The sequence below is a fragment of the Musca autumnalis genome, unplaced genomic scaffold (genome assembly GCF_047663935.1).
Source record: "Musca autumnalis isolate F117 unplaced genomic scaffold, ASM4766393v1 scaffold_4, whole genome shotgun sequence".
NCBI lineage: Eukaryota > Metazoa > Arthropoda > Insecta > Diptera > Muscidae > Musca > Musca autumnalis.
The window spans coordinates 151,481,688-151,507,583 of NW_027411977.1; the positions used below are offsets into that span (position 1 = coordinate 151,481,688).

At 36.9% G+C, this 25,896-nt stretch overlaps 1 protein-coding gene across 9 annotated transcripts in view; it reads right to left on the reverse strand.

Moving 5' to 3' along the window:
• Window positions 1-25,112, reverse strand: part of LOC141400957 (peptidoglycan-recognition protein LC-like) — a 30,960-nt gene extending 5,848 nt beyond the window's left edge. The window contains exons 1-4 of one of the 9 annotated variants that reach the window (XM_073980671.1): window positions 24,939-25,057; window positions 24,479-24,593; window positions 21,606-21,767; window positions 14,686-14,864 (exon numbers count right to left, since the gene is read on the reverse strand). In XM_073980671.1, coding sequence (XP_073836772.1) covers window positions 14,686-14,864; window positions 21,606-21,767; window positions 24,479-24,486 — 349 coding nt within the window. In that variant the 5' untranslated portion in view covers window positions 24,487-24,593; window positions 24,939-25,057. Of the gene's footprint in view, window positions 1-14,685; window positions 14,865-21,605; window positions 21,808-21,934; window positions 22,005-24,478; window positions 24,594-24,938 lie in introns of those variants that run through there. The other 8 variants (XM_073980673.1, XM_073980678.1, XM_073980677.1 and 5 more) reach the window with 8 other exon arrangements.
• Window positions 25,113-25,896: the final 784 nt, after the last annotated feature.

Sequence of the window (25,896 nt, forward strand, 5' to 3'; positions counted from 1 at the left end):
TGGTTAGCACAGAATAAGTATCAATATTATGTACATGTACAGATGTGAAATATTGTAGGGATATTGGGATGTGTCATCATATTAGTTATTGGAATATGTTGTTTTGAAGAAGGAAGCAAAAATGTTTGCGATGCCCACATCGTCGTCGGCAACCGTAGTTCCATACTTTAGAATTTTTTGATAAGTTTTTGTTCGGCTTTGTATTAATAAAGCGATAGAAATTTTTAGGATTGCATCTTACTTCATTCTTTGCATTACAGATGTAGTTCTGGTAGAGTCTTTTGTTTAAGACAGTATATTCTGATCTAGCAATAGTATAAGCAGCATAGTTAGTTGTTGTGCTACTTTTTTTTAATTTTTTATATAGTTTGTTTTTGCGATTCTTTAACCTCGACAAAGCAGAATTATTCCATGGAGGACCAGTGTTATTGAAGAGAACTGTTTTTGGAACTGTTGGAATGGTATTTGTCTTCAGGGCTAACAATTGGATCGCACTGAGAGATTACAATATCATTAGGATGGTTTACAAAAATCAAATCAAGTAGTCTGTCTAAGGAATTTAAGATTTTATTTATTTGGTTAAAATCACAATTTTCACGATTTCCCTATCAAAGTAAAAGTAGAAGAAACTAAATAAGGACCATCACACTAATGTATAGCTTTTAAAAATATGATCTGCGTAGGGTGTTCAAAACACGGTTTTCGGTTAACCAAAATTTTAAATTTTTTCCAAAACTGGGTTTCGGATTTCAAAATTTGTAAAAACCGGTTTTGTTAAATAGATAAAAAATTGCTCATGATTAATAAATAATGTTTTAATAATGTGCGACAAGGTGTAAATTAAGTATAACGACTTCATTATTATATAATTATCTCATAATATTCTTGTTTTTAATATTCTTGTTATTATTATAAGTCTTCTTTTGATAAAGTTTGGATTTTCCGAACAGATTTATAGCGTTCTGGTTAACTTTAAGTTAAATGCGATCATTAAATTTCATAGAGAACATTTTTGGCATTAACTTTTTATGTGATGGATTTGTTTTGCGCTTTAAAATCCATCCAATAGTAAAAGAAAACATATAATAATGGCCCTAAGAATAGTAAAAGCCCTTACAAATATAAAATTGTGTACCAATAAAAATAAGTTTGCATTTTATTAAGTCCGGATTCTTCGCCTTGCTTTGTCAACCTTAAATTATTGTGAAATGCAATTGAATCAATTCGGAGAATTTGGCGGTCTGTTGAACAATCACTATGTTGGACCAAACATTCCTTTTAAATTGTAGCTACTGTAGTTCGTGTTCCTAGTTCACTGTACTAGTTACAAAACGTATGAGTAACGTTATACAAACTAACGTGTGCTAGTACGTATACGCATACAAACGATGTGGGCCATTGGGATTGCGTAGTGAACTAGTATAGAACCCTATGTCTGAGTAGACGTGTATTTTTTATTGCAGCTGATCGCTTTGTTTATTTTGCTTTTTTACGTTTGTTTAAACAAATATCTCTGGTGAATATAAGTTGCTGATAATAAAATTCATTTGGATTGTATGAATTTTATTTTGAATAACTTTTTTTGCACTAATTCGAGACGGAATAAATTACGGAGTGGTGCTTGTGTGCTGTTGCTGCTGTTGTTGTTTTTTGCTGAATTTGCTGCTGTTGCCTTTCTCCATCTTTATTTGCTGTTGTTGCTGTTTTCTTGACATTTTAATATGCCGGCAGAAAAAAATGTGAAATGCAAAGTCTGCAATGAGGGTTTTACTAAAACCAAAGGCGGTGTTCGATGCAAAGTTTGTTGTCTCTGGTTACATGGTTCCTGTGTTGGTATTGATGACAAACACCTTAGTGTTTTGAAAGCAGTGAAATCTTTTGCATACATCTGTTCCAGTTGTGAGCCAAGAATTAACGAGGGTGGTAGCAAGAATGATGGTGTTTTAGCGAAGATAAACAGCTTGAATGAGAAACTAGATAGTTTCGTTAATAACTACCAGACACAACAAGATTCCATGAGGAAAGTGTTAGATGAAATTAAAGGTGAATTAAGCTCATGTGTGGCTGAGATGAGATCCGAGATTAAGGAGTGCAATGATAAAGTTCACCGTATTGAAGTATCCAGTGCAGCTAAATTTGCTTCTTTGGAGAGTGAAGATAATATTTTGCATAAGAGACTAAATCGTTCTGATATTCTGGTTGGAGGTTTGCCTGCTGGTTTAAGTGATCTAGAGGCGCCAGTTATTGCATTGGGTTCTTTTTATAATATACCAATTACCAGTCTTGATATTAACCAAGTTTGTTATATCAATCGGAAAAAACAAATTCTGGTTAAATTTAATAAAGTTTCCAAACGTGACAACTTGATGAAGGAATACTTCAAAACCCGGAATCTCAAGGTATCGGATTTGTTGGGTGATCAAGGTGAGGGCTTAAATAACCGTGTCTACCTGAATGATCATTATTCGCCGGCTGCATCGCATCTCAATTTTGTTTGCAAGAAACTCCTTCGCTTAAATGTGGTGAAGAAATTTAAAATATTGAATTTGGATCATCTGAAGGCCTGGTTGCTGTTTCCGGATGGCAGATATGAAACTATTGATGCTGCCCAATGTGAGTCACTTCTTCGTGATGCTGAAGCAAATAATAATTAGTCTGTCACGTATAGTATGCGTAGTTAGTTTGCTATTTTTTTTCTTGAAAATTTTCTTAGATTAACTTTGCATATTAATCTTGCCAGAGATTGTTTGATATAGACTGAATTTTTTTATTTTTGTAAATTTGATCTCATTCTTTTTTTTTGATCAGCTGCTTTAAAGTTGGTTATTGATATAAATTTTAATACATTGTGAAATGTTAGATGTTAATTTTTTGTTACTTTCTTATTTTTGGTTCCCCTCTATAACTATGTTTAATGCTTTTGATGTTTTCTGATGCGAATATGGGGCCAGTTATTAGCAACAATTTGTACATTAAGTCTGTTTTAAGCGCATGTAATAGTAAATTAAATATTGCTCATTTAAATTGCCGTAGCATCAGGCCATCAACACATTCTACAAAGTTTAATGAACTCAAATCTATTCTTTCTGGTTCTTCTATAAATGTACTATCACTTTCTGAGACGTGGCTTAAAACTGATACATCAAATCGTGCTATTGATATACCTGGGTATAAATTTGTACGAAATGATCGCAGGTACTGTAGGGGTGGTGGCGTAGGCATTTACATTTCGAGTAGCATCAGGTATAAGGTAGTATTTAAAACTTCTGTTTTGGGTAAGTGTGAGTCACTGTTTGTTGAGTTCTTCTCTGGCGATTCTAAAGTTCTATTTGGAGTGGTATATTTGCCTCCTCCTGGCGATCTTGTTATGTTTGAAGATCTTCATACTGAACTCTTTTTGAGATATAGCAACGTAGTTGTAATGGGAGATTTCAATTGCAATATGTTTGACATACATAAAGCCTTGTCTGTTCGTACTGTATGCTTTCGACTTAATCTTTGTATTTCTCACAACTCCAAACCCACACACTTTGATGTACAACATGGCTCTACTTCATTAATTGATTTTATATTACTTAGTAACTTATCTATGGTTTATTTCTCTGATCAGGTGATATGCCCTTCAATTTCTGATCATTCGCTTATCTTTGCGTCACTAAACATCAGTGTTGATACATCAGTTGAGTTTGTTGAATATCGAGACTACAGAAATATTAATTGGCATCGTTTTTATACTTATATATCAGCTTTTGATTTTAGCCTCCTGTATGCTGTTGATGTTGATGCTACGTGTTCCATTCTCTCCTCTCTTATTACGCGTTTGTTTGAATCTGTTCCTGTAGTGCGTAGAAGAATTTATCCTAATGATAATTGGATTAATGCTAATTCTATTACTTTAGCTTGTTCACTGCGTGACTTAGCTTTTAGATCTTATCTGTTCAATAAGAGTAGTGAGAATTGGAAAACATTTTGTAGATACCGTAATAAGGCGAAATCTGTCATCCGGCGCGAACGTAGGAGATACTATAGTAGGAAATTTAATGTAATGGGTCCAACTGCTTTATGGCGTTTTTTGAGAGGGTCAGGCTTTGTTGGTGGAGATGATGTTGTTGCTAACATTAATGTTGATGTTCTCAATGCATCATTTGTCTATAATGACTCGCGTGTTAGTGCTTTTAATTTCATGGATTTAGCTGAACGTGATGGCGAATTTTCTTTTCGATGTGTGGGTATTGAGGATGTTGCTATTACTTACTTACTTACTTACTTACTTAGCTGGCCCATTACAGAACATTTGTTCTATAGGCCGAACTAAGAAGAGATCTCCATTCCTCTCTATTTGTTGCTTTGCTCTCTGGAATACCGCGCCTTTTCATCTCAACATCCACTTGTTTGCGCCATCTATTCCTTGGCCTGCCAATTCTGCGTGCACCGCCATGTGGCATGTATTCATACGCCTTTTTAGCGGGTTCATCATCGCTCATTCTTATGATATGGCCTAGCCAACGCAATCGCTGCATCTCGATACGTTTAACAATATTCATGTCGTTGTATAGCAGATACAGCTCGTGGTTCATGCGACGTCGATATTCACCGTCAACGCAGATTGGTCCGTAGATCTTTCGAAGAATTTTTCTCTCAAACACACCAAGCACTGCCATGTCTGCTTGCGCAAGTACCCAGGCTTCGGAGCCATACATCAGCACGGGTAGTATCAGTGTTTTGTAGAGCGTTATTTTTGTTTGACGAGATGTGGCTTTGTTTTTAAACTGCTTACTTAATCCAAAGTAGCATCTGTTGGCCAATACAATTCTTCTTTTTATTTCACAACTGATGTCGTTTGTTGTGTTGACGGAGGTGCCGAGGTAGACGAAGTCTTTTACTACCTCAATATTATAGGAACCAACTTCCACAGTCGGTCCGAGCTCAATGGACGCATTGCGCGTCGACACCATCAACTTGGTCTTCTCACCGTTTACCGCCAGACCCACTTTAGCAGATTCTCCTTCGACCTTTATAAAGGTATCAGTTACTTCTTTTACTGATCGACCCATGATGTCTATATCATCAGCATAAGCAAGTAACATGTGACTATTGGTGTAGATTGTGCCACTTCTTTTGACGTTTGCCTCTCGTATAACCTTTTCTAGCAGGATGTTGAAGAGGTCACACGAAAGGCTGTCTCCTTGTCTGAAACCTCTTTTGGTACCAAACTCTTCGGAGAGGTTCTTTCCTATTTTAACTGAGGACCTCGTGTCAGTTAAAGTCATTTTACAAAGCCGGATGAGCTTTGCGGGAATACCAAATTCAGACATGGCTTGGAATACCTTTGAGCGCAGCGGACTGTCGAAGGCTGCTTTATAATCGACAAAAAGGTGGTAGGTGTCGATCTGCATCTCTTGGGTCTTCTCCAGGATTTGCCGCAGGGTAAATATCTGGTCAATGGTGGACTTGCCAGGTCTAAAGCCGCATTGGTATGGTCCAATAATCTCGTTGACCATTGGCTTTAGTCGTTCGCACAATATCCCTGACACGATCTTGTAGGCAATAGGGAGTAGACTTATGCCCCTATAGTTAGAGCATACAGTCTTATCTCCCTTCTTGTGGACGGGGCACAGGATACTCAGGTTCCAATCGTCGGGTACTCGTTCTTCCTGCCAGATGGTGCTAACTAGCTGATGAATACACCTTATCAGCGTGTCGCCTCCGGTTTTGAACAGCTCGGCTGGTAAGCCATCGGCCCCTGCTGCCTTATTATTCTTCAGCCGATTTATTGCTGTCTTTACCTCATCTTGGCTGGGCAGTATACATTCAATACCATCTTCTGGGATTGGGACTGTGGTATCTTCGTCTTCTTCGCTGCTATTGGATACCAACAGATTTGAAAAATGTTCTTTCCATATCCTGAGTATACTATCTGTATCAGTTACCAAATTACCTTGCTGGTCTCTACAGGAGGATGTGCCTGTACCAAAGCCATCAGTTTGATGCTTGACTCTTTGGTAGAATTTTCGGACTTCATTCTGGCTCCTGTACATCTCGATTTTTTCACACTCCCGCTTTTCCATCTCTCTCTTTTTCCTGCGGAAAAGACGTTTCTCCTCTCTCCTTTTCTCCCTGTATCTCTCTCGTGCGCTACGCGTTGCTACGGATTGTAAAGTAGCCTTATATGCCGCATTTTTCTCTTCGGTGGCAGCACGACACTCCTCATCATACCATGGATTCCTTGGTGGAGGTCTCTGGTATCCAAGTATGGATTTTGCGGCTGTTTGCATGGAGTGGGCAATGCTTTGCCATTGCGCTGATATGTTATCGGGATGAGGAGGGCTTTGATTAAGCAATTGGGCTAGTTGAGTGGAATATGCTGTGGCTATCTGTTGTGATTGCAGCTTACCGATGTCTAACTTTCGTGTTGTGTCTGCTCGTACTTTGTTTGCTACGTTTAAGCGGGTGCGTACCTTTGCTGCAACAAGGTAGTGGTCCGAATCAATGTTTGCGCCTCGGAACGATCGTACATCCAACACGCTCGATGAATGTCTTCCATCTATCACAACATGATCAATTTGGTTTCTTGTTTTCTGATCTGGAGACAGCCAGGTGCCCTTATGAATATCGAGATGATTAAATCTGGTACTGCTAACTACCATGTTTTTTGCAGCTGCAAAGTCTATCAGTCTCATACCATTGTCAGATGTTTCACTGTGGAGACTGAATTTCCCGACTGTTGGGCCAAAGATATTCTCCTTTCCAATTTTGGCATTAAAATCGCCTAGAATGATTTTAATGTCATGGGCAGGGCAACGGTCATATGTTTCTTCTAAGCACTCGTAAAATATATCTTTGGTCTGTTCGTCCTTTTCTTCAGTGGGAGCATGAGCGCAAATAAAGCTGATGTTGAAGAATTTAGCTTTTATTCGAATTGCAGCAAGTCTTTCATTCACTGGAGTGAAGCTGGATACAAGATGTTTTAGTCTCCGACTAACTACGAATCCACAACCAAACTCATGCTTTACGTCATGGCAGCTATAATACAGTGCGTCACCTTTAGGTGTTGTTGTGACGCCTTTCCCAATCCATCGTATTTCCTGTATGGCAGTAATATCGGTCTTGTACTTTTCAAGTACGTCTGCCAATGCGAAGACTGCACCTTCTCTATAAAGAGTGCGAACATTCCAGGTGCAGATTCGCAGATCATGGTCCTTAAAACGTTTGCGGGGTTCGTCAACTTTAGAGGGGTTTGTTTTTCTTTTCTTTCGTTTTTTCATAGTAGGCTGTTTTTTCTAGGGGAGGGTTACTAACCCGACGCCCAAACCCAAGTTTTTAACGTTCTTATGGGTGAACGCGCGGCACATGTTAGCTCACTACCTTTAACGGGTGTTAAAGGCAGTTCCCCAGGTGACACCACGGGGAGGTCAGTGTCCACTTGGGATGAAAGAGGGACCAAGATAAATCCTGGGCTTTGCCATGTTAAAACCGGTCAGGACCGTTCCTTGGTATCTTCCATCCCCTACGTCATTAGGTAAAATCAAGATCAAATCCATTGGTGTCGATGGAATATCTGTAGATTTTTTAAAAATAATTTTTCCTTATATTTCTGATTGTATCTTGGATTTGGTTAATTCTATTCTCACATCTTCGGTGTTTCCGCAACTTTGGAAGAGTGCTCGTGTTGTCCCAATACCTAAAGGAAATGTTGTGAATTGTGCTGATGATCTTAGACCAATTTCCATTCTCCCTGTATTATCAAAAGTGTGTGAGCATATTATGAGAGACCAGATGTTATCTTATGTTAGTAGATATATATATGATGGCCAATTTGCCTTCCGTAAGAACCATAGTACGACCGGCTTGTTGCTATATATGACTGATCTCGTTAGGGGAAATTTGAACGTTAACAGTGATACTGTAGTTGTGTCTTTGGATCTTACTAAGGCATTTGATTCGATTTCACATACTGTATTGGTTGGGAAGCTCAGGAATGAGTTCAATTATTCTATTTCTGCTTGCAATCTTATCGTTTCTTACTTATGTGGCAGAACACAATTTGTCTCTTATAACGGTCAGTATTCTGGGACACTTTTACTTACGAATGGTGTTCCGCAGGGGTCTGTCTTGGGTCCACTGTTGTTTATCCTCTATGTTAATAGCCTTGCTGTATGGTGCTCTGATGTAAATTGCAAGCCGCTTTTATTTGCAGATGATGTTTTCTTAGTTTTTGCTAGAAATGGAATGTCTTCAATAGCTTTTGAAACTGCAATAAATCATAGTCTTGATCGTTTTAGACTATGGTCTTTAGAGAACTCGTTGGTGATCAACCCAGTTAAGACGAAAGCAATACGATTTGGTAGTCAGTCGTACGACTTAAGCATTGCTCTGGGCGGAAATTTGATCAGCTTTGTATCTTGCCATAAAATATTGGGCATTTTTGTAGACGAAAAGCTTGCATTTGAATATCATGTTGACTATGTGCATAGAAAAGTTTTTGGCATAATTCGGAAATTGTATTCCACTAATATATACCTTCCTTCATGGGTTAAATATAGGTTAGCTTACGTACTATTAATGCCTCATGTTAACTATGGTCTGGAAGTTTTTTCTGGTATGTCAGAACGTAATGCATTGGTATTAGAGCGTGCAGTTAAACGTATTGTACGCTTTGTCTACGGCTTAAGGACTCGTGACAATATTTCTGACCATGTTAAGAGCTTTCTTGGAGTTACTTTAGATCAGTTTGTGTCCACTAAGTTGTTGTGCGCCTATTATAGAATAATAAGGAATGGTGTACCTGTTTCACTGAAAAATATGTTTCGTTTTGGTTTATTGTGGAGGAACATACAGATATCTATTCCTTTAATAAATAATTCTACATTTGAGAATTCATTTTTAGTACGTGTGGCCAGATTGTGGAATTATTTACCCATAGAACTTAGAGTATTCTCGCAGTCTAATAATGCGTTCCGCTTGAAACTGTTGACCTATTTTGGATCTCGACCCTAAATATTGGATTTGAAACTGCTATTACTGCATATGATGATTTTAATTTCATTTTCCTAGTGCACTTGCTACCTTTTTTATACTAGTGGGCTTGTTTGCTATGCAAATTAAATGTGAAAGTTTTTTTTTTCCTTTTTTAGTATGCGTTTACATGTCCTATGTACCAGTCAATGCTAATGCGTACTGGGAGTCACTTATATTACTCTGTATATTTGTCATTCTATACTGCTTGTTGCTTATGGCCATTTATTGCATCGAATATTTTTTTTTTTTCTCTTCTTGGTAGTTATGGCTGGGGAGCCAATTATATAAAGTAACATTGTGGATTATTTAGTGATATTGAGTATAAGGATATATTGTTAATACTATTTTTTGGCCTTGGAGGCTTTAGTATTAAAGAATGGAATGAATAAACAAACAAACAAACAAACTAGATCGTTCAATTGAACTAGATTTTAAAGTTATCTAATAGTTATAGGGTGACGTAGGGGATGGAAGATACCAAGCAACGGTCCTGACCGGTTTTAACATGGCAAAGCCAAGGATTTATCTTGGTCCCTCTTTCATCTCAAGTGGACACTGACCTCCCCGTGGTGTCACCTGGGGAACTGCCTTTAACACCCGTTAAAGGTAGTGAGCTAACATGTGCCGCGCGTTCTCCCATAAGAACGTTGAAAACTTGGGTTTGGGCGTCGGGTTAGTAACCCTCCCCTAGAAAAAACAGCATACTATGAAAAAAACGAAAGAAAAGAAAAACAACCCCCTCTAAAGTTGACGAACCCCGCAAACGTTCTAAGGACCATGATCTGCGAGTCTGCACCTGGAATGTTCGCACTCTTTATAGAGAAGGTGCAGTCTTCGCATTGGCAGACGTACTTGAAAAGTACAAGGAAATACGATGTATTGGGAAAGGCGTCACAACTACACCTAAAGGTGACGCACTGTATTATAGCTGCCATGACGTAAAGCATGAGTTTTGTTGCGGATTTGTAGTTAGTCGGAGACTAAAACATCTGGTATCCAGCTTCACTCCAGTGAATGAAAGACTTGCTGCAATTCGAATAAAAGCTAAATTTTTCAACATCAGCTTTATTTGCGCTCATGCTCCCACTGAAGAAAAGGACGAACATACCAAAGATATATTTTACGAGCGCTTAAAAGAAACATATGACAGTTGCCCTGCCCATGACATTAAAATCATTCTAGGCGATTTTAATGCCAAAATTGGAAAGGAGAATATCTTTGGCCAAACAGTCGGGAAATTCAGCCTCCACAGTGAAACATCTGACAATGGTATGAGGCTGATAGACTTTGCAGCTGCAAAAAACATGGTAGTTAGCAGTACCAGATTTAAACATCTCGATATTCATAAGGGCACCTGGCTGTCTCCAGATCAGAATACAAGAAATCAAATTGATCATGTTGTGATAGATGGAAGACATTCATCGAGCGTGTTGGATGTACGATCGTTCCGAGGCGCAAACATTGATTCGGACCACTACCTTGTTGCAGCAAATGTACGCACCCGCTTAAACGTAGCAAACAAAGTACGAACAGACACAACACGAAAGTTAGACATCGGTAAGCTGCAATCACAACAGATAGCCACAGCATATTCCACTCAACTAGCCCAATTGCTTAATCAAAGCACTCCTCATCCCGATAACATATCAGCGCAATGGCAAAGCATTGCCCACTCCATGCAAACAGCCGCAAAATCCATACTTGGATACAAGAGGCCTCCACCAAGGAATCCATGGTATGATCAGGATCAGGACCGTAGCAACGCGTAGCGCACGAGAGAGATACAGGGAGAAAAGGAGAGAGGAGAAACGTCTTTTCCGCAGGAAAAAGAGAGATGGAAAAGCGGGAGGGTGAAAAAATCGAGATGTACAGGAGCCAGAATGAAGTCCGAAAATTCTACCGAAGAGTCAAGCATCAAACTGATGGCTTTGGTACAGGCACATCCTCCTGTAGAGACCAGCAAGGTAATTTGGTAACTGATACAGATAGTGTACTCAGGATATGGAAAGAACATTTTTCAAAACTGTTGGTATCCAATAGCAGCGAAGACGACGAAGATACCACAGTCCCAATCCCAGAAGATGGTATTGAATGTATACCGCCCAGCCAAGATGAGGTAAAGACAGCAATAAATCGGCTGAAGAATAATAAGGCAGCAGGAGCCGATAGCTTACCAGCCGAGCTGTTCAAAACCGGAGGCGACACGCTGATAAGGTGTATTCATCAGCTAGTTAGCACCATCTGGCAGGAAGAACGAGTACCCGACGATTGGAACCTGAGTATCCTGTGCCCCGTCCACAAGAAGGGAGATAAGACTGTATGCTCTAACTATAGGGATATTGTGCGAACGACTAAAGCCTATGGTCAACGAGATAATTGGACCATACCAATGCGGCTTTAGACCTGGCAAGTCCACCATTGACCAGATATTTACCCTGCGTCAAATCCTGGAGAAGACCCAAGAGATGCAGATCGACACCTACCACCTTTTTGTCGATTATAAAGCAGCCTTCGACAGCGCGTTGCGTTCAATGGTATTCCAAGCCATGTCTGAATTTGGTATCCCCGCAAAGCTCATCCGTCTTTGCAAAATGACTTTAACTGACACGAGGTCCTCAGTTAAAATAGGAAAGAACCTCTCCGAAGAGTTTGGTACCAAAAGAGGTTTCAGACAAGGAGACAGCCTTTTGTGTGATCTCTTTAACAACCTGCTGGAAAAGGTTATACGAGAGGCAAACGTCAAAAGAAGTGGCACAATCAACACCAATAGTCACATGTTACTTGCTTATGTTGATGATATAGACATCATAGGCCGATCAGTAAAAGAAGTAACTGATACCTTTATGAACGTCGAAGGAGAATCTGCTAAAGTGGGTCTGGCGGTAAACGGTGAGAAGACCAAGTTGATGGTGTCCACGCGCAATGCGTCCATTGAGCTCGGACCGACTGTGGAAGTTGGTTCCTCTAATATTGATGTAGTAAAAGACTTCGTCTACCTCGGCACCTCCGTAAACACAACAAACGACGTCAGTTGTGAAATAAAAAGAAGAATTATATTGGCCAACAGATGCTACTTTGGTTTAAGTAAGCAGTTCAAAAACAAAGCCACATCTCGTCAAACAAAAATAACGCTCTACAAAACACTGATACTACCCGTGCTGATGTATGGCTCCGAAGCCTGGGTACTTGCGCAAGCAGACATGGCAGTGCTTGGTGTGTTTGAGAGAAAAATTCTTCAAAAGATCTACGGACCAATCTGCGTTGACGGTGAATATCGACGTCGCATGAACCACAAGCTGTATCTGCTGTACAACGACATCAATATAGTTAAACGTATCGAGATGCAGCGATTTCGTTGGCTAGGCCATATCATAAGAATGAGCGATGATGACCCCTCTAAAAAGGTGTATAAACACGGACCGCTTGGCGGTGCACGCAGAATTGGCAGGCCAAGGAATAGATGGCGCAAACAAGTGGATGATGAGATGAAAATGCGCGGTATTCCAGAAAGCGAAGCAACAAATAGAGAGAATTGGAGGTCTTTTCTTAGTTCGGCCTATAGAACAAATGTTCTGTAATGGGCCAGCTAAGTAAGTAAGTAAGTAAGTAATAGTTATAACTTTGCCCGTACCTTTTGTGAGTTATGTTCAGTTTACTTTCAAGAATACAATTGTAATGAAATATTAAAAATAATACTACTTTTTTAAACCGGTTAACCGACACAAATAACCGGTTTTTTCTGTTAAACGAAAATTAAGTTTTTGGCGAAACTCGGTTTCGGTTTTGAGTAACAAAACCTATAACCGTTTCACCGATTTCGGGTTTTCGACACCCTAGATCTGCGTCTACGATTGAATGAAGCTGACATTTTGAAGCCAGATTAAATAGGTAAGTTTAGATAGGTAATCGTTAAGTGTTTTTTGATATTTTCTTCTAGTCGCGTTGCTCAAACAGGTTTTTCAAAAATCAATTATAGGACTGTAGTACTCGCGATTCTGAATTATTTGATATGTATGTATATCGTGAATAGCTTCACAGAAATCTGCATCCAAATGTTGAAAATTTGTCTGGACATTTATCTAAAAATCGTATTTTTCGAGCATAATGTTTAGAATTTCCAAAATCCATCCACTAAACGCGAGATACATGAAATTCCAAGGTATGAAAATCACCTAAAATTGTTTTTGAAAACATCGCGCATTTAATCGTGTTTTCTGTGGGTTATTTCCACGGCAATGTAAAAACTGGTACTGCATTTTTGTTTTACGGAAACATATATTCAAAACTTCACTGATAAGGGAGCTATATTCAATATATCCCAGAAATAGTGTGTGATGCTACATCCACAGTTCTTGATTGATCGTATTAAAATTGATATATGTATGTACAGTGGCGCCCAGCTAATTAGGGACAATAAATTCAGTTTAATAGATTATTCGATTACATTTAAAAATGTGAAGATTTTGATGAAATAGATTTTGAATATAAGGTATTAGTATACGCACTATCGAGTGATGTCAAAACGTACGGAAATTTTCCACCAAAAATATGCATATTTTTTGGCACTTTAGATATTGAGAATCTCACCGTTTTCATTTGATAATGTTTTTTCTTTTACTGTTAACTTATGGTTATGTGTGTTGCGTCTTTGGGCATTTATGGTGACAATATGTATATTAGGGTTATGACTTTTTTATATCTTCGTATCTTTGTATCATATTTTGATGAGTTTTTACGTAAGATTAGATAAAATCTTAAAGTCATTTGAAAAATTTTCTATATGAGTTTTTTTGATTAACTTATGAAGTCACTATAAGCAGATATATATCTGAAAATAAGAGTTGGAGCTACACGACATAAACAAAATGGCATAACCTTCAGTTTCTCACTAAAGCATCATATCATTAAGTATACCTATCATGTATAATTTTATTTCATATATCATATCAAGTAAAAGTAGTTTATGCTGGACCTTTTTTAATATTTAAACGGAATAAAGGCCATTATTATATGTTTTCTTTTTCTTTCGGAAGCATTAAAAATATAAGTTTTACATCAAAAGTTAAAGAAAGAAACTCTTTTATGAAATTCAATGATCACTTTTATCGTTAAGTTAACCGGAACGCTATTAATCTGTTCGTAAAATCCAAACAATAACAAATAAAGACTTATAATAATGGGGGTAAAAGTTGTTGCTCAAGTTGTTTCTCTAAGACGATTCGAATTTAAATTCGTTCGAGTTACTGCCAAACTCCTGTCGTTGTAGAAAATTTTTGTTTGATTGAAAACAAAAATGATTTTCATAATTTTCAAACACAAAAGTTTGGTTGTATTTTGTACGAATTTGTATTCGAATCGTCTTAGTGAAACAGGCTATAAAAGAAGTCCACTTCATGGTATTTTAATTTTTTCACATTAGTTCGTGCGCGACCTTTTAAATACTTAAATAGAATAAACGTTATTTTAGTAATTAATAAGAAAAAGCTCATTTATTCCCGCTACAGGAAATCATTTTTGATAAAATTTTTTTTAAAAAAGTCATAACCCTAATGTTCATTCTTAGATGAATAACCTTGTGGGAGGGGGAGAATCGTAATTTTGTCATGAACTTTTATATTATGCATCATAATGTAGGTGTTTTCTTTTTGTTAGAGATTAACGGAATACCTTTAGTTGAATTTGTGGGAATATCCTTTCTCCATTCTTCACTACTTCCGGTTATTACATTCTTACATTTGTTCTCCGAAGGCACTTCGATCCACCAAACAACGGCCAGTATGATGAGTGTTACAACTGCGCAGGCACCAGCGATCATAAACATTTTCCGCTTAAATGACATATCTTGACTATGAAATAGAAATAAAAAATGAGACATATTGGAGTATTGTCGAACTTTGTATTACAATTATGATTATTTGTTTGTTGGGTTATTGTTTATAGAGAACCAGAGCAATTCGCCAGATTGCATAAATAAATAACAACAAGTGAGCAAAGGCTATAGCCTGGACGTGGCCGACTATGTGATACCCTACACCACTATCTCTGTGAATAAGATTTTCATTTTTTTGGGACTATTATCTGACTATCACCAAACTCAATATGTTCTTTCTTCTCTGGGACCCCCATTAGCCAATCGTCAGGAAACGATCCGATCAAAATTGCGACCAATTTTTCAATTTTTTGTAATCACGCTACATATTACAAAAAATGAAAAAAAAAACGTATGCATTACCGACTATTGTGATATCTCCATTGTTTGACCACCTTCGCCTACCTGTTTTTCGTATAAGAGTAAAACGTTGAATTTTCTCAACATAAGTTTTTTGTCCATTAGGCTTCTTCCCCTTTGGGGCCCGCATCAACTCTCAAAATTTCGGGAAGATCCGATCAAAATTGCAACCTGTAGCTGTGAAGGTGTGATTTTCTACTTTCGCAGCCAGGATATGCATTTGGAAGGTCCCCAAAAATGAAAACTTGTGTTGGATTAACGAATATTGCGATATCTCTTTCTACGAAAACCTACATTACATCGTTGTAAAGATGATATTTGTCAGGTTCTGCTTTTGGTATACCCTTTATAGAAGCTGAGATTTTTGGTTTGAAAAAAAAACGTACACTTCTTTCTCCAAATAAGTTTTTTGCCCGTTCCGACCCCTGAATATCATCTGGCCATCACCAAAATCAGTAGCCTCCTTCCCCTTCGGTACCTCCATCAAACCCCAAAATTTTGTTACGATCCCATCAAAATTGCGACCTGTAGCGTGATTTCCTAAAAAATGGAAAAATGGGATGTATTACCGACTATTGCGATATCTCCGCTATTTCGCCACTTACGCCAAACTACTTTGCATCATTGTAAAGATGAGACTTTCTACTTTCAAAGCCAGGGGTTGCTTTTGGAAAGTCCCCAACAAAAATTAAAAAAAAATGAAAAGATGGGTATTATTTGAGGCTATTGCGATATCTTCGTTGTTTGACCACCTGACAACCTACTTTACATCGTTAGAAAGGTGATATTTTCTACTTTCATTGTCAGGTTTTGCTTTTGCTATTCCCTCTATAGAAGCTGAGATATTCGTTGTCTTTATCTCCAAATAAGTTTTTTGCCCATTCCGACCCCTGAATATTATCCGACCATCACCTTCACCTTTAACTTCAGTCAGGCCGAGCCATTTATACCCTCACGACGAACGGTATTGAAGTGAATAGGAACAATTAGTATCCTTTCGTTTATGAAAGTACTAAGCTATTTCTCTTATTCCTTATAGGAGCAGATATACTGCGAAATTTCTGCCATTTCAGAAAATTGGTTTTAAATATTAAGTCGCAAAAATGGCATCCAAGACCACTGTCTAATTTTTTATACCCTCAGCATTTATGCTAACGAGGGTATAAACACTTTCATACTGGAAAAATGTACCTCATCGAAATAATGGTTTTGGACCCAGAGTGTGTTTGGACAAAACCCGTTTCAGACAATTTGGAGCTGATTTAGCCATGTCCGTCCGTCTGTCTGTCTGGCTGGCTGGAGCGCACTATAACTCGCGAACAGATCAACCGATTAAGTCCAAAAATTGGCATTCGTAATATTTTGTCCAAACTTAGTTTAAGTTCGAAGATGGGTTATATCGGTCCACTCCTTCCGGTACCTCCCACACAAAAGTTCGAAAATGTTCGGAAAATTTGTGCGCACGATAACTCTTGAAAGGAGTAACCGATGAAGTCCATATTTGTACATCGTGAAATTTCTACCAGACTTAGATGAAGTTCCAATATGGACTCAATCGGTCCACTCCTTCGGGTACCTCCCACACAAAATGTTGGAAAAGTTCAGTTTTGGACCTGCTCTCGAATCGTTTTGATTTTTGTTGTAAGAACTTGTACTCACCGCCCCCTATACGACGGTACAAGTTTAATCTTGGGCAAGTCCATACTTCCGGAGAAAATAGCCTGAAAGATGCAAAAAACCCCTATGACACCGTCTGTAGTGGTTGGAGCGCAAGATAACTCTCGAATGGATCTGCCGATTGTCCAAACTTAGTTTATGTTCCAAGATAAACCATGCTGGTTTACTCCTTCAGGTACCTCTCCCACAAAAGATCAAAAATATTCGGAAAATTGTGCGCACCATAACTCTTGAAGGGAGTGACCGATTTGGTCCATACTTTACACATTTTAATATACCGAGCAGAGGTATATACTGTTTGAATATGGACTATATTTGTGAACTCCTTGCACCTCCCACGCAACATTTCGGATAAGTTCACTTTCAGACCTGCTCTCGAATCACTTTGATTTTTGTTGAAGCAACTAGCATTCGCTGCCTCAATTACGATGGTAAAACTTTTTTCAGGGGCAAGTCTATACTTCTTGAGAAAACAGTCCGAAAGATGTAAAACCCCCTATGGCACCATATGTAGTCGTTGGAGAGCATAATAACTCTCGAACTGACTTGGTCCAAAATTTGGCCTTGGTCATATTTTGTCTAAACTTAGTTTCAATTCGAAAATGGGCAACTACTTCCCCCAATATTTAAAAAAAATCACTAAAATGCACGATATCTCTTGAACGGGGCAACCAATTTGGTTCAAACTTTGGATCTCCTGATATTTTGTCCAAATTTAGTTTAGCTTCTAAAATTACCGATATCGTTCTTCTCCTTAGGGTATCTACCCCCACAAAATTTCAACATGTGTGTCTAAATGCGGTTTAGAGTCTGTTCGTAGATCGCTTGGAAATGTATTCCGATGCTGTTCGTTGTGGTCCCGTGGACAAGTCCATGCTTCCTGGCATACTGGTCCAAAAGTTATACGATGACCCACTGAAATGATTAGTGGGCGCGATATCTATCGAAAAGATATGACTCCCAAAAACTTCCACTTCCGTAATGGACTATGTCGATCCATTCCTTTAAGTAGCTTCTCCGCAGCATTATGAACTTTAATCATTTTTGTCCAAAAAGGACCAAAAATCTAAAAATATCCTAAATAGAGTCCGTAGATGAAAGTTTCAATTCACATAGGATGAGGGTATATCTCTGTTGGCAAAGTCGACTGATACTGTTTTACTTGTTTTGTGTATTCAAGACTTCTGAGATATCTTTATAGGAGACTTCTCTGAAAGGCATTTTTCCCCCAAAGGTGGTTTATGTATAGAACACCGTTTATAGATCTTATGTGGCTTGGTTTTCTGTTGTTTCTGTCCAATCCCATATCATTTTTACTTTGAGAGATCCGACATTGATTTTTTAAAAGCACCCTATTGTGTATACAAAAGGGTTATGACTTTTCGACTGTATTATCAAAATTGTTGTGGCCTCAAGGCTTTGTATTGCAGTATGAATAAACAAATAAATAATAAATAAATGGCTGATATTTGGTATTAAGTCTTCGTTAAGGGTATACAACTTTCCACCTGAACTTTGTCGGTATAGGTCCACGCCCTCATATAGCCCCCATAGGACGATATCTCCCAATTTTCGGTATTTTTGAAGGTTTTAGCTATATTATAGGGTTTGTTGCCCTGATTACGGAAATGTATAAGTTTCATGTGTAATTTGACACTTATATCACGAAATCTCAAAAATGGTGACTCTTATTGAAAAGCAGTGTTCGAAAATAAACAGTACAGTAAAATAACTTACCGCTCCAGGTACGGTATCACAAAAAAAAAATATTTTAGTGTACCGTACCGGAGCACAACGAAAATCGTAGTGAACCGCAGCCGGTACACTAAAAAATAGTGGCGTACCACAGTCGGTACACTAAAATATCGTAGTGTACCATTGGTCGGTTCACTAAAAAAATAACGTACCGGTAATGTACCACACATGTATTTTTTATTTATGAGGAAATATGAATAGTGACATGTTTTCTTGGCAAAAAGGCAAGTGTAATAAATAAAAATTTAAGATTAATTTATATAATCTCCATTTTTTATCACTTATACTCACTTACAGTGAGAAAATTAGTAGAAAATATAATGTTGGTTACTTAGCCAGGCTCTTAAACATTAAAAAGGGGGGTGAAAATGCGTAAATTATTAAATAATTTACATGAATGAATAAAGAATAATGTTAGTATCTTGGTGTCATTAGGATATTTATTTGCGGAAAAAGTCAATTCAGAAAAAAAGTTAATAATCGACATTAATTTTACCTGTACCAACAAAGAGTCACTCACAGTCGGAGCATTTAAGTCACAGTGTTCTGCAGTCGAAGAAAAAATTACCCTTGTCAATTAAATTCATGATTGTATAAATTAAATGTGTAATACGCATTTATTTCTGACTCGGCATTTCTATGAATTTTAACTGCTTCTTAGTAGGCTGTACCATATTGGTTGAAGTGAACAACATCTTTAGCCGATAGATTTTATTGCTAGTGCTTTTATAATTTTCTTTATTATAATTCTAATAAATATTATTAAAAATAAAAAAAAAAATAAATAACACCGGTTAAAGGTGATCGCTTATTAAAAAGGTTTTTTCCAAGTTGTTTTTTATTTACATATTTTAAGTATTTGTAGCGAACCATAATTTTTTTTCAATATGCAAAACTATATATATTAAAATTTCTGAAGCATGTTCAATATAGGAATAATGATGTATTGACGTTGGAAACAGAAGTAGAAGATACGCAAATATATACCCTGGAGCTGCATCTTAACTATGTAGGTAAAACGCTTTTTCAATACGCACAAAACAGGCTTCCACAGCAGCTTACTCAACTCATACATCGTAAAAACGTTTTCTGGGCAAACGAACTAAAATCATTGACTCAAAAATTTAATCTGGATTGCTCACAGGCAATGATTTCCGCAAATGATTGGAGGATTTTCTGCCAGGATATAGTAAAAAACATAAAACACGAAATTTATGAAAAAAGGATTTGGAAAAAAGAAAATGGTCAGAACCAACAAATTTATAGACATCTAAACCCAAATAGAGGCAAATTTTACTTAAATGAAAGGTACTCTCACGAGAAAATTACATGGATCTTCAAAGCGCGTAGTGGAATGATCCCTTTGGAGTATAACAAGTTCGGCTCTGGAAACGTAGACAGAGAATGCAAACTGTGTAATACGCATAATAGAGAGATGAACTTTAATAAAATTTTGATAAATCGTTTATTTATTTTATAGGAAATCTATGAGTAAACTTGTAAGCAAAGGGTTTATTATATTTAGTAATGTTCCATGACAATATAAATATAATTGCATCTTTCAATATGAATCGATTTCTTAATATACCATCACATTTATGACAAAACTTATATACACTCTGGAATACTAGTTTTGACCCACATACTTATAATTCACAATATAATGTGGAAAAAGTATTGAAAACGCCAATTGTGGGTGTTCTTACTAGAATGAAGGGCGGTTGGTTTTCTGCTGTGAGCCTCGAAAATATTTCAATTGTGGAAATATTTTCCTCAAGATTCATCCACCAAGGAATAATGAAATGGAAAAAAGGAAAGAAAATGCGATGTATTAGAATTTGGAAATAAGAACAGTAATGGTTCTTCTTTATTGAATTTAGTGAAACAGAACGATTTCTTACCAACAGTACTGGTTGATGCTTAGTTTACAAGTGTTTATTATGAAGAAAATTACAATGTAAGTTTAATAAGAAAGTTCAGAGAGAGAGAGAGAGAGCAAATGAGAGCATACAGGTACAATTCTGAGCAGAACTAGGGATGCCGAATGCGAATATTTCGGAACCAAGAAAAATATAAATAGGGTTGTCAATTGGAGAAATCCGGTGTAAACATTCCGGGCCCCTTGCAGTATCCCTGCAATAAAACATGACTCGACTGTACCGTGCAAACACGTTACAGAGCGACCATATAAACGGGCTTGCTGTAGGGTACACGTATATTGAAGAGCACAACGAGGAGAATATCAATGAAGAGATCGATCACTGTTGAGTGAAACCACCAACAAGCACTTTGTTGGCTGAACGGACCAACGACTCAACAGCGACCAACGAGAAATAATGGAACGAATGTTTGTGTGGGTGTTTGTATGAAAAAACAGTGCTGCTGGTAAAGAGACTGCAATGCTGATTGGGTCTCTAACAACAACTACTGCTGTAACTATTGAACGATTATGGATAGAAATAAACACACCAAGAAATTAATAGAAAAGGAGTAGAAAAAATGCAATATGCAAACGAAATATTCTCGCGCAAAGTGGACGGAAAAATGCAAAGCAGAGAACACACTGTCGCGAGTCGAAAAAATAAATTGAATATTTGAATTGCACTCAAATAAAAAGGAAAATAGAAATGAAATATAAGAAAATTATTGCTTCAATAGAAAAGAATAAAAATCTTCGAACCAATTAAAATGAAAATGTTAATTGGAGATTAGATGAATAATTAAATGTTTATAATTTAATTACACGGAATAGATTGAACTGTTTGGAGAAATTTCGAAGTAGAATTCGGAACACTGTGCGCGAAATAAAAATTGAAATATCAAATTGCCGACGGCAAAACGCACTTGGACTTTGAACTTGAATATCACTTCTTGTATGCACTATTGTTCCACTTGAAAGAATCGAATATACAAAGCACAAACTTACCTTTTTATCGAAGAAATGTAGAATGGAATGATGACGATAAAATGAAAAGATGAACTTGATGAAATCTCAGCAACAAAAACTCGCAATCCGGCTCGAGTAGGACCAAAATTAAAACGCCAATTGTGGGTGTTCTCACTAGAATGAAGGGCGGTTGGTTTTCTGCTGTGAGCCTCGAAAATATTTCAATAGTGGAAATATTTTCCTCAAGATTCATCCACCAAGGAAATATGGAAATGGAAAAAAAGAAAGAAAATGCAATGTATTAGGATTTTGTAGTAAGAACAATAATGGTTCTTTATTGAATTCTTTGAACAGGAACGACCGCTTACCAAGGACAACAGTACTGGTTGATGCTCAGTTAACAAGTGATTTATTGACAAGAAAAATTATAAGGAAAGGCTAAATATGACAATTAAGAGAGAGAATGAGAGCATACAAAACACAATTCTGGGCAGAATTAGGGATGCTGAATGCAAATATTTCGGATCTTAGAAAAATGGAAATAGGGTTGCCGGTTGGGGAAATCCGGCGTATTATAAGTTTATTTTGTCCACAATTAAGGGGTTATGGAAAAATGAACTTTTTCATGAATTTTAACAAGAAATCTACCAATTTTTTCCAAAAGATATTGTTTTCATCTGATTTATAACCCCTTGAGCTATTTTCAGAATTTTTTTCTTGTTGAAAAATATTGCACAGTTTTTTGACAAATGGCCGCCTACGAAACACTGTTTTTACTAAAGCAGTTTGCGGTGACCACTGTAGATCGAAAACGAATAAACCGATCAGCTTATGTTTTTGTGGGATCATTAAGAACTTAATAATCTCGTAGTTAAGCGAAACGAAAAAAATATACATTTAAAAAAATTGTGGACTATCAAAGTCCTAATTTCGATTTTAACTAAAAAATTGACAGTTTTTTCGCCTTAAATCCGTCAAAATTTTTTTTAAAAAAGTCTCTTGCTTAAGTACAATCTTTTTATACGTATAATAATAAATAAATTTAATCAAGCTCGTCAGTTCTACTTGTTTTTGTTTTAAATTGATAATTTGAGGGTATACTCGTACATATATTTCGGCAAAATCTACTGAAACTTTCTCAATTCTTTCTGTTGTTTCTTTTTGATATAAGATATAGCAGATTCAATACGGAACATCAACCTTACATCGCCATGCATTACAAATTGCCTTAGAGAAAACAACAGATAAGCATATAGGGTCCTAGTATAGGAAAAGTTGAAACATTTAGCATATTTTATTAATTTTTAGTGGTATAGGAAATTACCCTCGGAGTCGACTCCGGAGTCGTGAAAAAAACTGGCCTGGAGTCGAAGGAAAAATGGCTCGACTCCGAAGCCTTGGTTTGGACGCTATCACCGCGTAAATGAATAACAAGTAAGAACGGCGGCCGAACTTGTTATATCATCCACCACGATTTGTATTGAAGTAAAATGGAACAATTTTCCTTCGTGTATGAAGAAGACAAAATTCCAAATTTCGGCAATTTCGGTAAAAAATGTGGCTAATTTTCACAATAACCACATTCGGGAGGTACCGCTCTATGGAGAATATATTAAGACATGGACAAATTTTTGGGGGAAATTTTAATACCCCCAACGAAGACTAAGCACCAAATTTCAGCCATTTCGGTGGATTATTGTGGCCACAACCTTTAAAATACCGAAAACCGTTCTATGGGGGCTATATGAGAGCGTGGACCTATACCGGCAAATTTCTGGGGGAAAGTTCTATACCCCAACCAGGACTATGTACCAAATATCAGCAATTTCGGCGGATTATTGTGGCCACAACCTTTAAAATACCGAAAATCGGGAGGTACCGTTCTATGGGGGCTATATGAAGGCGTGGACCTATACCGACAAATTCCTGGGGGAAAGTTCTATACCCCCAACGAAGACTAAGTACCTAATTTCATCCATTTTAGTGGATTATTGTTGCCACAACCTTCAAAATACCGAAAATCGGGAGGTACCGTTCTATGGGGGCTATATCAAGGCGTGGACCTATACCGACAAATTTCTGGGGGAAAATTTTATACCACCAACGACGTCTAAGCACCAAATTTTAGCCATTTTGGTGGATTATTGTGGCCACAACCTTTAAAATACCGAAAATTGGGAGGTGCCGTTCTATGGGGGCTATGTGAAGGCGTGGACCTATACCAACAAATTTCAGGTGGAAAGTTTTATATACCTAACAATGGCTAAATACCAAATTTCAAATTTGAATGAAGCTGAAACCTCAAAAATACCGAAAATCGGGAGGTACCGTTCTATGGGGGCCATATCAAAACGTGGACCGATATATCCCATTTTAATACCAACCATCCTAGAAGTAATAAAAACTTCTGCACCAAATTTTGACGCTCTATCTTAAAAATTGATTTCAACAGACAGATGGACGGACGGACGGACCGACGGACATTTGTTAGATCGACTTAGAATTTTATGCTGATCAATAATATATATACTTTATAGGGTCTCCGACGAATATTTTGATGTGTTACAAACGGAATGACAAATTTAATTATACCCTCCATATGGTGGAGAGTATAAAAATAAGTTCGATATTTTAGTTTTTTTGTTGTTTTGGGTCATATAGAGTGGGTGTCACTGAAAATGTTGCAATCTGAATTAAAAATGTAAACTTTACTAATTTCGAAACGAGTTGAGATTTTTTACAATTCAAAACACATTTTGTAGGTTGAAAAGTGGTAATTAGGATGGCATACAGTACTGTTATACTAAATTTTTTCCGAATAACGAAAAATGGCCATCGATTAATAAATAAAAATAAAAAACATGTTTGAATAATATTTCCTCACAGTTCACAAAAAATGTGCGGTACACTACCTGTACATTATTTTTTAGTGAACCGACCAGTGGTACACTACGATAATCGTAGTGGCTTATATCTGCATATGTATCGTATAATTTTTAGATCGTGATATCTCAAGAATTTTAACAACTAAGGAAAAGTCATAAAGAATATTCGTATATGCAATTTGTAAATCTTTAGCCACTTGATTGATGAAACTTGCCGTTTTTGAAAAAATAATGCCAAAACAAAATTACGAATAAAACTTTAAACCCTTTCGTAATATTCATATTGTTTGTGCATCTTTTTCATTAACAGAAAATTGGAATCTTCAATCGACTAAGATTGAGGAGCAGCACTTTTATATAGGAGGAGTACCACATCCCACAGCCATTTAATATATTGGGAAGTAATAATGAGCTTTATTGATCCTCATATAAATCAACACATAGACTATGAATTTTTTTCAGACATTTCTCGCCGCAAATAATGTACCGAATATACTGATGTTTTTCAAACGGGGTTTTACACTTCTCACAAAGTTCCATGCCAATTTTTTAAAGCGTATCGTTTCAAATGGAAAAGTCAACTTGGAATAAACGCATCCGGAATGTACAAGTTTGTCGAAGCGACTGACCACACTAGCTTGATAACAACAAGTTGATAAGTGCTGGGAAGTCATTTTGTTTCGTATTTTTCATTAGAACAAAACGAAACATAACTCAAGTCAACCGAACTTGATACTAATGTATATAAAAACATTTAATTACGAACGATAATGAATAATTAAAAAAAAATCCCCCCAAGCGCCCTGATGTTGGAATGTCGAAGATATTTCTAGTAGAGAAGAATGCTGACGTAGATGTAAATTAGGTTACAATAAATTTCATTGAGGGCTGAAAGATGTTCTGACTTTTTAAATGATGATGATAGTAATGTTAAAGTTATTATAACATCTTCAAAAAGAGTCGGGTTTAATTATAAAGTTTTCTATTTGTTCATAATTCTTTATCATTATTTTTCATGTCGTATAACGTCTCGTAACATATGCATTATTGCCCGGCTTGTGGAACTGCTTTCGATTTGCGGTGTATTCCAAAAATATAAATACTAAGACTCAAAGCAAATTCATATTTTTCGATAGAGGCTGTAGTCAAAAAATACCATATGTGGGGGATATTGTACTGTAGGTCGATTCGGTAAAAAAGCTCAGCGAACGCGATTTTTAAAAGCCGTTTAAAATTGTTTTTAATAGAGATGTTATTTTTGAACAAACAGTTATACGCATAACATACAGTGTTGCGCAATACAAAAGCAATAAATCAAATACACAAAATTAATGTAATTTTTCGAAGCTGCTAAGTACTAAGTACTTTATCAAGAAATGTTTTATGTGCAGCGAAAGTCTATTTTATACGGAGAGCATCCAACACGGTGCTTTTACAGTTTAATG